Here is a 13,979-nt window from a genome sequence, read left to right on the forward strand (position 1 = left end):
CAGTGTGACCATGAAATAAACTTCCCCCCGCTTCCCGCCCGCTCAAACGGCCATTGTTTTTCGAGTTTCATCCGCAGCCACAGTGCAAAATAGGTTTATCAATTTAATTTAAGTGTTAAAGTAGTTGTAAAGTGTCGTTTTAAGTCGCGCCCAGACCAGCGCATGCCCCGCCAGCGAATGCGCCACACTGATGTCCTTGTAGGTGGAACGGGACACGAGTTTTCATTGATGTGATTTTTAGGTTTACGTCTCTCGCCAAATTACGAAAATACATCAACGGAAGAAGGTGAGTGTGAGTGGAGGGGTCTGCGCCTGCTGAGATCGCATCGCTGTCCGCTGTTATGCCATGCCATCGGCCAGGGGCGTCCAAGCGATCTGCTAAGGGGGATTGCTATTGGGAATTTTGGGTCCTTGGCCAGGCGAATGAACCCTCATTGCATGTCGCGGATGGGTCCTCTGGAACCTGAACTGCAGCTGCATTTTATCCGATTTCAAGGGCCAAACCAAAACAAGCCTTCGCCGAGTCGAGCCGAGCCGAGCTGAAGAAAAAAAAACCAGAAAAGTGCAACATTCCTCGGTGGTTGCTATTCCTACTTCTTGGCGGCGATTCAACCACGGCCCGCACCCCTTTTTCTTGGCAGAACCGAACAGAACCCCCTCTCCCCTCCTGCTGTGACCTATCTGCCTGTCACAATTTGATTTAGGCTGCAATGGTTGCATTTGCATGCATTGCATGTTGCAAGTTGTCCGCACAATCGCCGCGGACAATGAGACACCTCCAGGGCTATTGTCCGGACAACGAAAACATTGTGAAAGAAAAACTATTTTTTTATTCCCTTTTAGTTGCAGCTGCACTCGAGGAATCCATAAGCAGATCCAAGATGCAACACAACGTACATGCCGCTCGACCAGCGCCACACATTCGTGCTGCCCACCATCACAGCCACAGCCACACCCACAACCACAGTCACGGTCATGGCCACATGCAGCTGCACCCGGGCATGGAGCAGCACTTGGCGCCGCAGGGACCACACCGCGATCATCATCATGCACGGTAAGAGTCCTGGACAAAGTGGCAGGAGTACAAGCAAGGATTTCAAGAAACTTATTGGTTAATGTGGAGAGTACCTCTTACATAATGCGGGTTTTTAGTTTTAAAATTTAAACACAAGCAAAATAATACAACTAATTGATTGATTTATTTTACAAAAATAAAATAGGAAAGCCAGATCTAGACCAAATTAAGGGGGCAACTCAAAAGCAAAGCAGAAGCATGGAAGAAGCACAAGAATTCTAGAAGTTGGATCTCAGGATGAGAGAGAGAGGATCGCCGGCGTGTCTGGTCTTTATGCGTTGCGGCAATTATGTTAATTCCTGTCACTGACAATCGGTGTGAGACTCATCATCCCATTTTCTCAACTCATAAATTATAATTTCAGTGGCTCTTTGTTCTTTCGCGCTCAGCATGACTTCCGCTTGATAACGGGTTTGCCCGACAGCGCTCCTGCTGCAATTATCCTTGACGTTCGGTTCGGTTCGGTTCGGAATGGATCGGATCGGATCGGATCGTCCTTCCACTATGAGTGTATATTGTATGCGATCATATGTTTTTGGGTGAACTCGCTCCGCCTTCAGTTGCGTTTTGCCTGCCACTCGGTTCGGTTCGCACATGTCCAGTTCATCTTTGCATATATTGTCGTATCCTGCCGTTGTAACGTACACTTACGTACGATTTTCCAAGGATCATGAAATACTATCATCAGTGCCAAGTGAGAGGTGAAAATTGAAAATAGGAGTTAGAGGAGAAGGACTACAGAAAAGTGTTTAAAAGATAAGAATTTATGAAAGATATCCCTTGAAAGGACTCTCTATGTAACTCTTTTATCTAAAAGATATAATTTGCTTTCTTTAAGCTAAAGAATTGTTAAAATTAACTGCGATCCTAATCGCAAATTGCCCATATCAGTGTTAATTTTAGGGCTTCGGTCCTCTCTCACTGATTTGGCCGATTATAAATTGCCGAAAATATTTCTCCGCCTTGTGAAATGTACGAGGAGCTGGGCAGCAGTCCATTGCCTATTGGGTTCTAGAGACCCTACCCCTTGTTGGGAGGGGGAGATGGATCGGAGGACGTCGGGGTGTCGCAGTAGGTGCGTCTCAATTGAAACTGACAGTTGGCGAAAAATGACACGATGCGTAAGAGAATGCGGCTTTTGTGCTTTGTTAGGATTTCGTTCATTGTTCCATCTTGCCGCTGTTGTCTGCCATTCCGCAGGCATAACAACAACAACAACAAGCCAAGGGTATGGGGTAGTAGAGTGCGAGGAGTGGAGTGGAGGGTTGGAATAAAAAAGGATGCATGGCATGGCTCCTTAGTGTTTTTGTTTTTTTCTCCCGTGCCCCAGTCGATGTACACTTTTGTCGCTGAACGATGGCCTTCCTATAATCCTCTTGGTGTGCATTGTTTGCTGATCTAACCGCAAAAGCCAGCACATCATGCGCCAAAGGAGCTCCTACTTGATGCCATTGATTAACGAATCATTTCTCATTGCAGCTTGAATCATCTCCACATTCAACAGCAACAGCAGCAACAGCAACAGCAGCAGCAGCAGCCGACGCCGACGAATCCCGCTGCTGGGGCTGCCTATCATCACGGCAACACTTCCGGCAACAGCAACACCACCAGCAACACCACCAACACCAATCAGATGCAAAAGATTCGTCAGCAACACCAGCATCTGAGCAATAGCAACGGACACCTTGGTAGCCAGCCGCCTCAGGGCTACAGTCACAATCACCTGGCTGCCAACCCGGCTGCCCTGGCCTACAACCAACTTCCGCCCCATCACCACCCGCCGCCACCGCCGCCTCACCACATGGCTGCCCATCTGGGCAGCTATGCCGCTCCTCCGCCCCACTACTATATGAGCCAGGCCAAGCCCTCGAAGTACGGACACTACGCCAGCAATGGCGCCACCAACTCCATCAGTAACAGCAGCGGGGGCAGCTATGCTCCCAAAGCCATTCTCCAGAATACGTTCAGGAACACCGCCAAGATGGCACCACCACCAGTGGCTGCCCCTCCAGTTCATCCAGAAGCAGCCGAACCCCCGGTTCCAGTTAACAGCAGTATCAGCCACCCGAGCAACTCTAGCAGCACCACCAAGGTCAATGATCCCCCATTGGAGGAAGACACTCTACTCGAAACGGAGACCGCAGAGGACTCTCCTCCCTCGTTGGACGGCTGCAGCAGCACCGAGCATATAGATGCCACAGGCACAATACACAACGAAGACACTAGCAGTTCCGCACGGGGCGCCAAGGACAAGACGCCCATGTGCCTGGTCAACGAGCTGGCCAGGTACAACAAGATCACACACCAGTACAGACTGACAGGGGAACGAGGACCGGCGCACTGCAAGACCTTCACGGTCACATTGAAGCTGGGCGAGGAGGAGTACTCGGCGGATGGGTTTAAGATCAAGAAGGCGCAGCACTTGGCCGCCAGCAAGGCCATCGAGGAGACCAAGTACAAGCATCCGCCGCCCAAGATCCGACGCAGCGATGAGGGCAGCAGCACGCGAACCCACATCACGCCCACAGTGGAGCTCAATGCCCTGGCCATGAAACTGTGCCAGCGCACCTACTATCTGCTGGATCCAACGCAGATCCCGCCCGCGGATCCTGTACTCTTGCCGGAGTACGGTGCGACACCGCTACTGCCGACGCCGGGTCCTGGAATGCCGCCACAGGCCCCGCCGCCGGCATATGCTTTGCGGCAAAGGCATGGCAACGGATTCGTGCCCATACCCTCGCCGCCAATGCATCCTCATGGCTTCTACCATGGGCCTGGACAGCGACCGTTTCCCCCGAAATTCCCCTCGCGCTTCGCCCTGCCGCCACCGCTGGGCGCTCACATGTTGCACGGCCCGAATGGACCGTTCCCTCCTCTGCCGACAGTTCCCAGCAAGATCACACTGTTTGTGGGCAAGCAGAAGTTCGTGGGCATCGGGCGAACTCTGCAGCAGGCCAAGCACGATGCGGCTGCCAGGGCACTGCAGGTGCTCAAGACCCAGGCGAACTCGGTTTCCGAGGAGGCCCTCGACGATTCGATGGACGAAGGCGACAAGAAGTCGCCCATTTCGCAGGTCCATGAAATCGGAATCAAGCGGAGTATGACCGTGCACTTCAAGGTCCTGCGAGAGGAGGGCCCGGCGCACATGAAAAACTTCATAACGGCCTGCATCGTGGGCTCCATCGTCACCGAGGGCGAGGGCAATGGCAAGAAGCTTTCCAAGAAGCGTGCCGCCGAGAAGATGCTCATCGAGCTACAAAAACTGCCGCCACTAACGCCTACCAAACAGACTCCGCTCAAGCGGATCAAGGTGAAAACTTCAGGTAAAACCGCCGGAGCAGCTCCAGGAGTTGCATCAACAGGTACACCCGGAGCAACAGCCACTGGACCCGAAGTGGCTGCCCTGGCGGTCAAGACGGAGAGACGTAAGCGCCTGAATGTGGCCATCAAGGAGAAGACAGTGGAGTTGGACGATGCAGAGAATCCCATCACGAAGGTGATTCAATTGCAGCAGATGCGCAAGGAGAAGGAGCCCATCTTCGAGCTAATAGCCAAGAATGGAAACGAAACATCCAGACGACGCGAATTCGTCATGGAGGTGACGGCCAGTGGCAGTACAGCCCGGGGAACAGGCAACAGCAAGAAATTGGCCAAGAGGAACGCGGCCCAGGGTAGGTCGAAGATCTTTTACAATTCTACTTATTTTTATAAATTAAATTATTAATTTTTTGTGTCACTTAGCTCTTTTGGAACTTCTGGAGGCTGCCGACCACACTCCCAGCAACGAAACCCAGCCAACCGGCGAGGGCAGCTCCCCGGCCACGGTGTCGGTGGTCACAGCGCCATCAATGGAATCGAATGCAGGCGGCGAGGTGCCCATGATCTCCACGCCTGCAGGACCCATGCCTGGCATTCTAATATTGCGACAAAACAAGAAACGTGAGTTCTCCCCCAAAATCCCAAAATGGCATTATTTTAGTCCCAATTTTGAACATAGCAGCGAAAAAGAAGGACCAAGTTCTGACTGCCAAGGCCAATACGGATTCAAAGGAGGAGGAGACCAAGAAGGAAACGCCTCCGGCCGCAGAGGATACCAGCAGCAACAATAACAACAGCAGCAGCAGTAGCAGTAGCAGCAGCAGCAGCACTAGTAGTGTTAGTGGCCGCAACGATTCCCAAGCCACTGAGGCAGCCAGTGAGAGTGTGTTGAATACTTCAAGTGGCAGCAACACAAGCGGTGTGAGCAGCAACAGCAGCAATGCCAGTGCCCCCACCGCCAGCAGCAGTGCCGGAAATGCTCAGAGTGCCGGAGTTCACATGAAGGAGGAGCTATTGTACCTCAGCAAGCTGCTGGAATTCGAGGTGAGCCTAACAAGAATTTTATTATTAAATATTTACTAAAAATGTACTATCTTCAGGTCAACTTCTCCGACTATCCGAAGGGCAATCACAACGAGTTCCTGACCATTGTGACCCTCTCCACGAATCCGCCACAGATCTGTCATGGGGTGGGCAAGAGCTCCGATGAATCGCAGAATGATGCGGCCCGGAATGCTCTGAAGATCCTCAGTGAACTGGGCCTCAACAATGCCAAGAAATAATCATAGATAGGTGTTGAAAGACCCCGAAAAAAATGAACTCCTATTAACTGCAATTTTTGTTATTGCACATATGCAAGAGAAAAGCAAAGCAAAAACCCGTCCACAAAAGCAAACCTTAAACAAAATCCAAAAACCAAGCTGTGTGCAAATTCAAAAAGAAAAAAAGAAGAAAAACTAAAAAAATACGTGAAAAATAAGTGAAACAATCGAAGAAGATACAGTACTTTTTGAAATAGCAAATTATTAGTTAATACCTATTTATTTATTTATGTGCAAGTTGTGCAAAACTGGTGTTATTATTTTATTTATTTGTTGTTGAGAATTGATTATCGAATCGAACTGAAAATGTAATCGAAATCGAACACTGAACACTGAACAGAGCCCCGAAAACGTTAATCCAAATCGAGAATCGAACAATAACTAGCCTTAAAACATTGCCCCTCAAAACAAAATACTGATTACAGATTGCAGATGATAAGTTTTGCAGTAGACACATGCATAAGATTTAAGATTAAAGCTGATATGTTGAAAAGCTCAATAACCACTTGAATTGAATTGATGAACAAAGGACTATTGATACCTCTTAGCTGCATGCGGCGAACGCTTTCAAAAATAAATACAAAATTTCTTAGCACCCGATATGGAGTGCTGGACAAAATTTGTAGAATCGAGTCAGAGTCGAGTCAGAATCAGAATCAGAGCCAGAGTCAGAGTCAGAGTTAGAGGAGAACTTGAACAAATTTTTGATTTATTTTTCAAAGCAACACTACTATTAACCGCTTGTGGTCGATTGCTTGATGAAACTCGTCGAATAATGAATCTATTATACATATATTATATTAAGTGTTAAGCTTAAGCATCGGCGACTGTCGAGAATGTCAAACTGCACACACCATGCCACTGTCAGTTGGCCAAAAATATCCAGCAAAGATTTCGGAAATAGAGATGACCCTAAAATTTTGCTAGAATTTGCAGCTGGACAGGACATGAGAGTTGAGGCAGGCTGATAGATAACGCTGAAACTTACATAATAAAATACAATTTACATAATCGTTATAATTATAATTATAAATGTTTAAAAAGCCATTTTTGTAAATGTTCAGCTTTTGGCAAGAGTATATGGTAGCTAAAAGCTGAACATCCTTATGAATAATGAATCGTGTTGTTTAATCTACTATGTTTTGTCCCCAATTTACATATATTTGTTTGTTTATTTTTGTACCGTTTTATCTTAGCTATGTTTCTTCCAAACATCCTCCTATACACATATATATATATCTATATATTTATTTATATTATATATATACGATGAAATCGAAATTTCAGTACAATAGTTTTTAAATGCTTTTCGCCCGTTGCAAGTCGCCAGTCGTCCCTTAAACAGCACCAGTTGATTAAGCGTTAAGTTGCATTATGTAAAATGTATTTTGTCTAAGCAATCGCGTCGGCAACAATGTGCATGATTCGCGTTTTGCGATTAAATATATCCTAAGTGTAAGCCCCAAGCGAATTGTTACCGTTGAACAAATTGAAAGTCATACCCAGTATTAAATGTATAGATAAGGGCAATAACAATCAGAAAAAAACATTAGAAGACCCCCAAGAAATATTAGACACTCACATCGTGCACATTGTTTGCTTCAAACAAAAGCTGTTCATTTTGTTAGAAGATTTTGCAGACTCTATGAATGAGAATGAGTAGCTAGGGCGGCGTTTGCTTTGCAAAATCTTCACAAAATTGATTGAAATTATTAATTTTAAAGTGAGATATTTATTCACACAACAACAAGAGAACAGAGCGTGTAGATCTTTTAAAAAAAAAACACCAAATAAAGGCATAGGAAGTAAAGAATGCGCATTAGGAGAGAACACATTTATTAGTCTTAAGCCCCACCAAACCCCCACAACACAGTCACTCATTTAGTTTTGTCTTTATCTGTAACGTGACATAAATACATCCATGTTATATATCGTAAACATTATAATACTATACCACAAACAAAATCAACCTATAATGAAACTATGTAAAATGTAATTATACAAATAAAAAGTGAAATAAAGTTGAATCGGATTGTTTCGCGGGTATGGGAATCTGGGTTGGGGAAATTATACCATCCTCGGTTTGAATATAAAACTCCAAAGACGTTTATTGACAGCCAAGCTGGCGCCCATTAAAACTATGATTTATACTATTATGGGGCATCATAAACTAATTTATGTCTCCGCCTCGGGTGCCGACCGCCGTCCCTGCCCTGCCCTACGCTGAAAATATTTGTGACAGGTGGTATAATATGTAATATCGGCAGAAAACCCGAATAGCTCCGTTACATAAACTCTCATAAAAATTAGTAAAATTATATTTTCTAAATTCACAATCAAAAAGCTGGCGACAAAGGGTGAGAGGCAGCCATAAACTTATAAATACATAAACGATTGTTAATTTGGCGAAAAACAAAAAATACAATTTCGCAATGCCGAATCGAAAACTGTAAACGGTTTTAATGCCCAAATCAGATTATGATGTGCCGACAGATGTGGCTGACTAATCGATGACAAATATTTATGCAAAATTAGGGCTTAGGTGGGATCCACAAAGAAATCTAGCAGACGTTACGGCATACGTTCCAAAGAGATACTTTTTATTGATTTGTAGCATAGGGAGTGCCTCCAAAAATAATAAAGGATTCCCTTCAAAAATCGAAAAATTATGGATCGAAAATGAAAGAGAATCGAGCTACAAATCGATTGAGGTATTCCGCTCAAGAATCGGATGGAAATTGGCCAAGATATAGACACAGTTTGGGGCCATATGGGGGTATCCCGGAGTTTGCAAGGGGATCCTCTGCAAAAATCGAAAAAATATGTATCGAAAATTTTGTTTCCAGGTTTTGATGCAGAATGAAAGAGAATCGAGCTACAAATCGATTGAGGTATTTCGCTCAAGAATCGGGTGGAAATTGGCCAAGATATAGACAGAGTTTGGGGCCATATGGGGGTATCCCGGAGTTTCCAAGGGGATCCCCTGTAAAAATCGGAAAAATATGGATCGAAAATTTTGTTTCCAGGTTTTGATGCAGAATGAAAGAGAATCGAGCTACAAATCGATTGAGGTATTCCGCTCAAGAATCGGATGGAAATTAGCCAAGATATAGACACAGTTTGGGGCCATATGGGGGTATCCCGGAGTTTCCAAGGGGATCCCCTGTAAAAATCGGAAAAATATGGATCGAAAATGTTGTTTCCAGGTTTTGATGCAGAATGAAAGAGAATCGAGCTACAAATCGATTGAGGTATTCCGCTCAAGAATCGGATGGAAATTGGCCAAGATATAGACAGAGTTTGGGGCCATATGGGGGTATCCCGGAGTTTGCAAGGGGATACCCTCCAAAAATCGAAAAAATATGGATCGAAAATTTTGTTTCCAGGTTTTAATGCAGAATGAAAGAGAATCGAGCTACAAATCGATTGAGGTATTCCGCTCAAGAATCGGATGGAAATTGGCCAAGATATAGACATTGTTTGGGGCCATATGGGATAATACCGGAGTTTGCAAGGGAATCCCCTGCAAAAATCGGAAAAATATGGATCGAAAATTTTTTTGCCAGGTTTTGATGCAGAATGAAAGGGAATGGAGCTACAGGAAAGTACTCCGCTTGAGGATTGGATAGATTTTGGCAAAGATATAGACATAGCTTCCCATGGGAAACCCACTGTCCTATTAAATCCAACATTTTATTTAGTACGTAATGGGATAGGCCCGTCGGCAGCTCCTCCACTTTCTCCACTGGTATTTGGCTAGTTTTTGAGGCAATCGTGCGTTTAAAACAAAAAAAAACCAAAATGAATATGTGGCCGGCAAATGCATAATAAAAACATAAAATAAAATTAATGCTTCGCTTGCACCAGCTTCTTTCCCTTTAAAAATAAAAAAGCAAGCACGAATATCTCCCGATCCCGCCCCAGACCGGTAGGGTCCGGCAAAATCAAAGCGTTTCCTCTGCCCTCTGTCCCCATTTGCATATGCATTTCTCTCGGAGATTGGGTTGGGGGAGACTCTATACATAAGCTGGGCATTGGCCATTGGGCGATGGGAGTTGGGGCATGCGCGACCAGCGCAATTTTCAGTCCCTCTTGCCTCTGATTAATTTATGGCGCTGATAATAATCCGGATCGAGTGGTGCCGAGTGGTAGCGTGTGATTATGAAATTTGGCTTGCCAAAAGAAATGAATAATATGAGCGGCGGCGTGGAAAGAAATGGGGACGCTGAAATAGAAACAAGATACGAACCTTTCGGTTTTTTTTATTTTTGGTTTTTGGAGAGATGAGTGGAAATTAACATGTGTTTGTCAGACGCCGTTTGCCGGCTACATCTGCATACATATGCTGATGTGATGTAATAGGCGTTTGATTATTTTGATTTTAGTTTTTTGGGGTTTGGGTTTTAGTTATTGGGTCCCAGGTATTTTTTTGGAATTTTTTTCCTGGGGCTACGGAAATGGAGCTTCACAAACATTTGGCTCGGGCAATTAACCGAATCAATGCAAGTAATTTGATTTAGAAATGCCTGCCTCCAATCAGGCATTAGCTTACATCATTTTAAAATCTTTAATTTTATATAAATTGAAAGTGATATTCGATGTATTTTTTTTTCTTTTTGAAGGGGGAGAATAGGGGAATTTTTGGTCGAATGAAAGTGAAACTTAACCCAGCTTCTCTGGCCGTTCGGAGCGCTAATTTTGATTTATTCGATAAATTTGGAAAACATTTTGAGTAATGTGATGTTTGACATGGCATTTAGAAGCGAACGCCCATCAGTCTTCGCCTTCTGTGGGAATAGAGGCAGTGGTGGTGGTGGTGGTGCTCTCAGCCAAGACGATGGCTAAGACTATGGCTTATTTGCATGCTAAGCTCACTGTTTAAGCGGAAAACAAATGATTGAAGCCAACTAATGATGATTACCGGTGCCCGGTCACTGGTTGCGTGCTCCCGTGATTCGAAAATTTGTGTATGAATGTTCAGCCCTCTTCCCGGGCTCGTAATCAAATTAAAGTTCATCGCGATGAATGAATGGATGGATTGGGTATGATTGAAGCCTTCCTCTTTTTGGTTTAATGCGATCGGATTTGCATTTAATTAGTGTCGGAACCGAGGGGGAAAACTAATGCCAGCAGGTGTTGAAAAAAATGCATAGAAAATGTTGGTCAGCTTATAAGATTTTTTTTATAAATACCACTTTTTCACAAGAATATTTTCAGAGCTGAATTATATCAATGAAACCACTGAACTAATTATTAAAAACGAATCAAAATTATTTTGCGTCTTTGGCACGTGAGTAAGCCGCTAAATTTTAGACTTTGTTGGTCTATGTTTCAGATTCTTGGCCATTCAGCTGGCAAATTCAGTTTTAATAATAGTTTAGCCGGCAAAAAAAAAAATAATGTCTGGAAAAATAGAGATAAAAATTTTTGACAGCCAAGATAACCTGCAATTAAAGCCAGGCCAAATGATGATTTGCGGACTCGATAATTTATTTGACACGTGCAGGAAGTAAAGACTCTAACGCTTCTCCGCTGAGCCCGCTGAACCCGCATTACCCTCAGGTCAAATATAACAATAATATATATAGAAGAAACCGCTGTCTATATATATTGTGGAGCACGATGAATGGGCTGGCAATCGGCCAACAATTGGATTACTTAATTTATGGAAAGAAAAACACTTGCCAGCAGCATGACAAAGAAGGCACTTGGAAGCGAGCCGCAGACAAATTGCCAACTTCATTTATTATGCCAAATAATTGAAATCGAAATGAAAGAATTTGCCAGGTGATTATTTTGATTGTCTTCTATCCCCCCCCACCTGCCCATTCGCACAAGATCCATTCAAATCAGTGGGCCGTTTATCATCCGCCAGATCCCAAAGATTCAATCAATGGCAAGTGCTTGAATTCTATAAGCCATTGCATAATGATGATCAATTTCGTAGGAGGTAGGGTTTTGTTTATTTGCATAAAAACGAATGGGATTTGGTAGGAGGTTGGAGGAGTATAAATAAATATGATTAGACAAATTGATCGATGTCAGACATTGTCGGATGGCAGGCAGCTTTTGCTTTTATTTTGTTTTATTTATCTATTTATTTACTTTTTGTCTTTGTTTCAGCGGATTTGTCAAAAAATAAATAATTTGCCAATGAAAGAAAACATATAAAGTGTCATGTTCAGAGATAACACACTGCCAATGGGTTAAGAAAAGATAAAAAATTGAAAAAGTGTTAAGAGGGTTATGAGAAGCACTCAGAAGAATACTCTAAGATTTGGTTAAAACAGTTGGCACAGGTAATCATTTGATGATCTGAGATAGTAGCTTATTTAGCTTAGAAATTAGTTACACCAAAGTATAATTAAAAAAGAAATAGAATCGGTTGTCAAGGATATATTTTTTATACAAACTAGCTGCAAACATAAGAAGAGTGTCTATGGTGCTTTCGATAGTGTATTAGTCTTAACTAACAAGCGAATGTCTAATGGCCACTAACAGACACATTGGTAATGATGGCTGATATGGCCAAAAACTGAAGCGTGCATAATTAAAATGTTATCTCTGACCCCTTAACTCCTCCACCATCCATCTATGATGGTGGGTCTCTCCTCTTATTTAAGCTTGCGGGAGTTATGCAATAATCGTTTGGAAAGGCCAGGATCGTATTTAAGCATCGTAGAAAGCTTCCCGTTTCCTGATAAATTCCTCTATCGCGCCCTCGGGTGCCCAGGTTCCAAATAGGGCAGTGCCCATGTCCAGATATGCCATGAACAGAGCCTTGTAGTCGGTATTTGGTTTGTCCACAGTGTCATCCATGACGGGTGTTGCTTTCGAGGGCAGGACCAGGAGGGATGCAGCGATCAGAGCTGCTAAAAGAAGATTAAATGCAGTTACGAACATTATTTTTACTGGCATTTAAATGATGATGCAACCAGTGAATGCTGCTTTTATATGGATTATGTACCCCGTAGGGTGGTGCAAGTGCACATGCGGCAGTGGTACTGAAAGTTGCTGACCCACTTCCCAATGTTGCCACAGTTGTTGGCCAGTAACTAAAGGCACTGGAAAAAATATGCATATAATTTTTGAGATATACTTTAAAATATACTCCTCCCTTTTCTATTGATACAAAAACAATGATTTTTTTGAAGCATTTTTTTAGCTTTTGTTTTTTTTGTGTGATTTTAGTTAGGGCCTCGAAATCGGTCTTGTAAACACGCTTGCAGTCATGGCAAATATTTGGCCACTTGTCCGACACGTTTATCAGCGAATAACAAATAATATAAAACTAAAGATTAAACAATATTTAAGCGGATCAGGGGCAGATACTGTGGCAAACAATTTTTCAGCTTGTCCGCTTGTTGGATGGCGCTCAAAATCCAATTTGTAGAACGCGCATCAAGGCGTTTCATGTGATATGCGTGGATCTGCTCACATGAACCAACACACAGATGACCGGATGGCCACATGACACCGCCAACGCCACCGCCATCCATCAATCATTTGGCCAAAAGAGCCCGTAAGAGCCGCCAAAAAAACGCGCCTCAAGTGCAGCTGCTTAGCAGCGCTTAATGTTAATTGATCGAGCTTTTGTTTAATTAAAATTTCAGATTTGGGTCACACGATACTCAAACGCCGTCTTAGGATCATATGCGGAAATGGTTATTCTTCCTTCCATTAACCTCTGCCGCGACATAAAGCGTGGTCAGTAAATTATTCGGCCCAAATGGAAGGAATTCGCCGGGCTATAACCCGATTTGCCACATTTTTCGACCAAAAATATACTGGGCGTGTGAAAACCTAAAAAAGTTAAGACAAAAAGACAAATGAAAACAAAAGCGATTTACTAAAAAAAAAAACAGTGAAAGACATCAAGGAAGAACTTTTTAAATAATATAATTGGTGGTAAATAATATCCAATCTCGAAGCAATAAAAAAAGGTTCATTTTAATTAAAAGTTACAAAAAAAATTAATTACAAATGTGTGCCAAAAAAAAAGCTATTGTTTTGGGTCATCGTGATTAATTATGCGGTTTTTAGATACGTTTATTATTACAGTTATTGAAGGTCACCTATTTAAGTATTAACTTCCATTCACTGCCAGTTTCTACTGTCTTATAATTTCCCAGGCATACACGCCCTTAAAAATAAAACATACATAGGTGACAGCATTTTGTTGGCTCCTTTCTTTTATTTTCATTTTTATGGATTCCAACTGATACTGTTATGTAGGCTAGCAGAGGCAACATCTTCACCAGAAA

The 13,979-nt window shown here is 43.5% G+C and overlaps 2 protein-coding genes across 3 annotated transcripts; one reads left to right on the forward strand and one right to left on the reverse strand.

Moving 5' to 3' along the window:
• The first annotated feature begins 12 nt into the window (after positions 1 to 12).
• LOC6496046 (maternal effect protein staufen) lies at positions 13 to 7,742 on the forward strand. 2 transcript variants are annotated; one of them, XM_001960075.4, is made up of 6 exons: positions 13 to 286; positions 844 to 1,054; positions 2,555 to 4,746; positions 4,817 to 5,014; positions 5,073 to 5,437; positions 5,494 to 7,742. In XM_001960075.4, exons 2-6 carry the CDS (start codon positions 882 to 884, stop codon positions 5,674 to 5,676), a joined length of 3,111 nt encoding a protein of 1,036 aa, XP_001960111.1. In that variant the 5' UTR covers positions 13 to 286; positions 844 to 881; the 3' UTR covers positions 5,677 to 7,742. The 2 variants fall into 2 exon arrangements, with proteins under 2 accessions (XP_001960111.1, XP_032306171.1); XM_032450280.2 differs by having other exon boundaries at positions 5,076 to 5,437.
• A 4,396-nt stretch (positions 7,743 to 12,138) lies between these two features.
• LOC6494554 lies at positions 12,139 to 12,618 on the reverse strand. Its single transcript, XM_001960076.4, has one exon. It carries the CDS (start codon positions 12,616 to 12,618, stop codon positions 12,385 to 12,387), a length of 234 nt encoding a protein of 77 aa, XP_001960112.2. The 3' UTR covers positions 12,139 to 12,384.
• Positions 12,619 to 13,979: the final 1,361 nt, after the last annotated feature.

This window comes from Drosophila ananassae, chromosome 3L, assembly GCF_017639315.1.
Source record: "Drosophila ananassae strain 14024-0371.13 chromosome 3L, ASM1763931v2, whole genome shotgun sequence".
In the NCBI taxonomy this organism is placed as follows: Eukaryota; Metazoa; Arthropoda; class Insecta; order Diptera; family Drosophilidae; genus Drosophila; species Drosophila ananassae.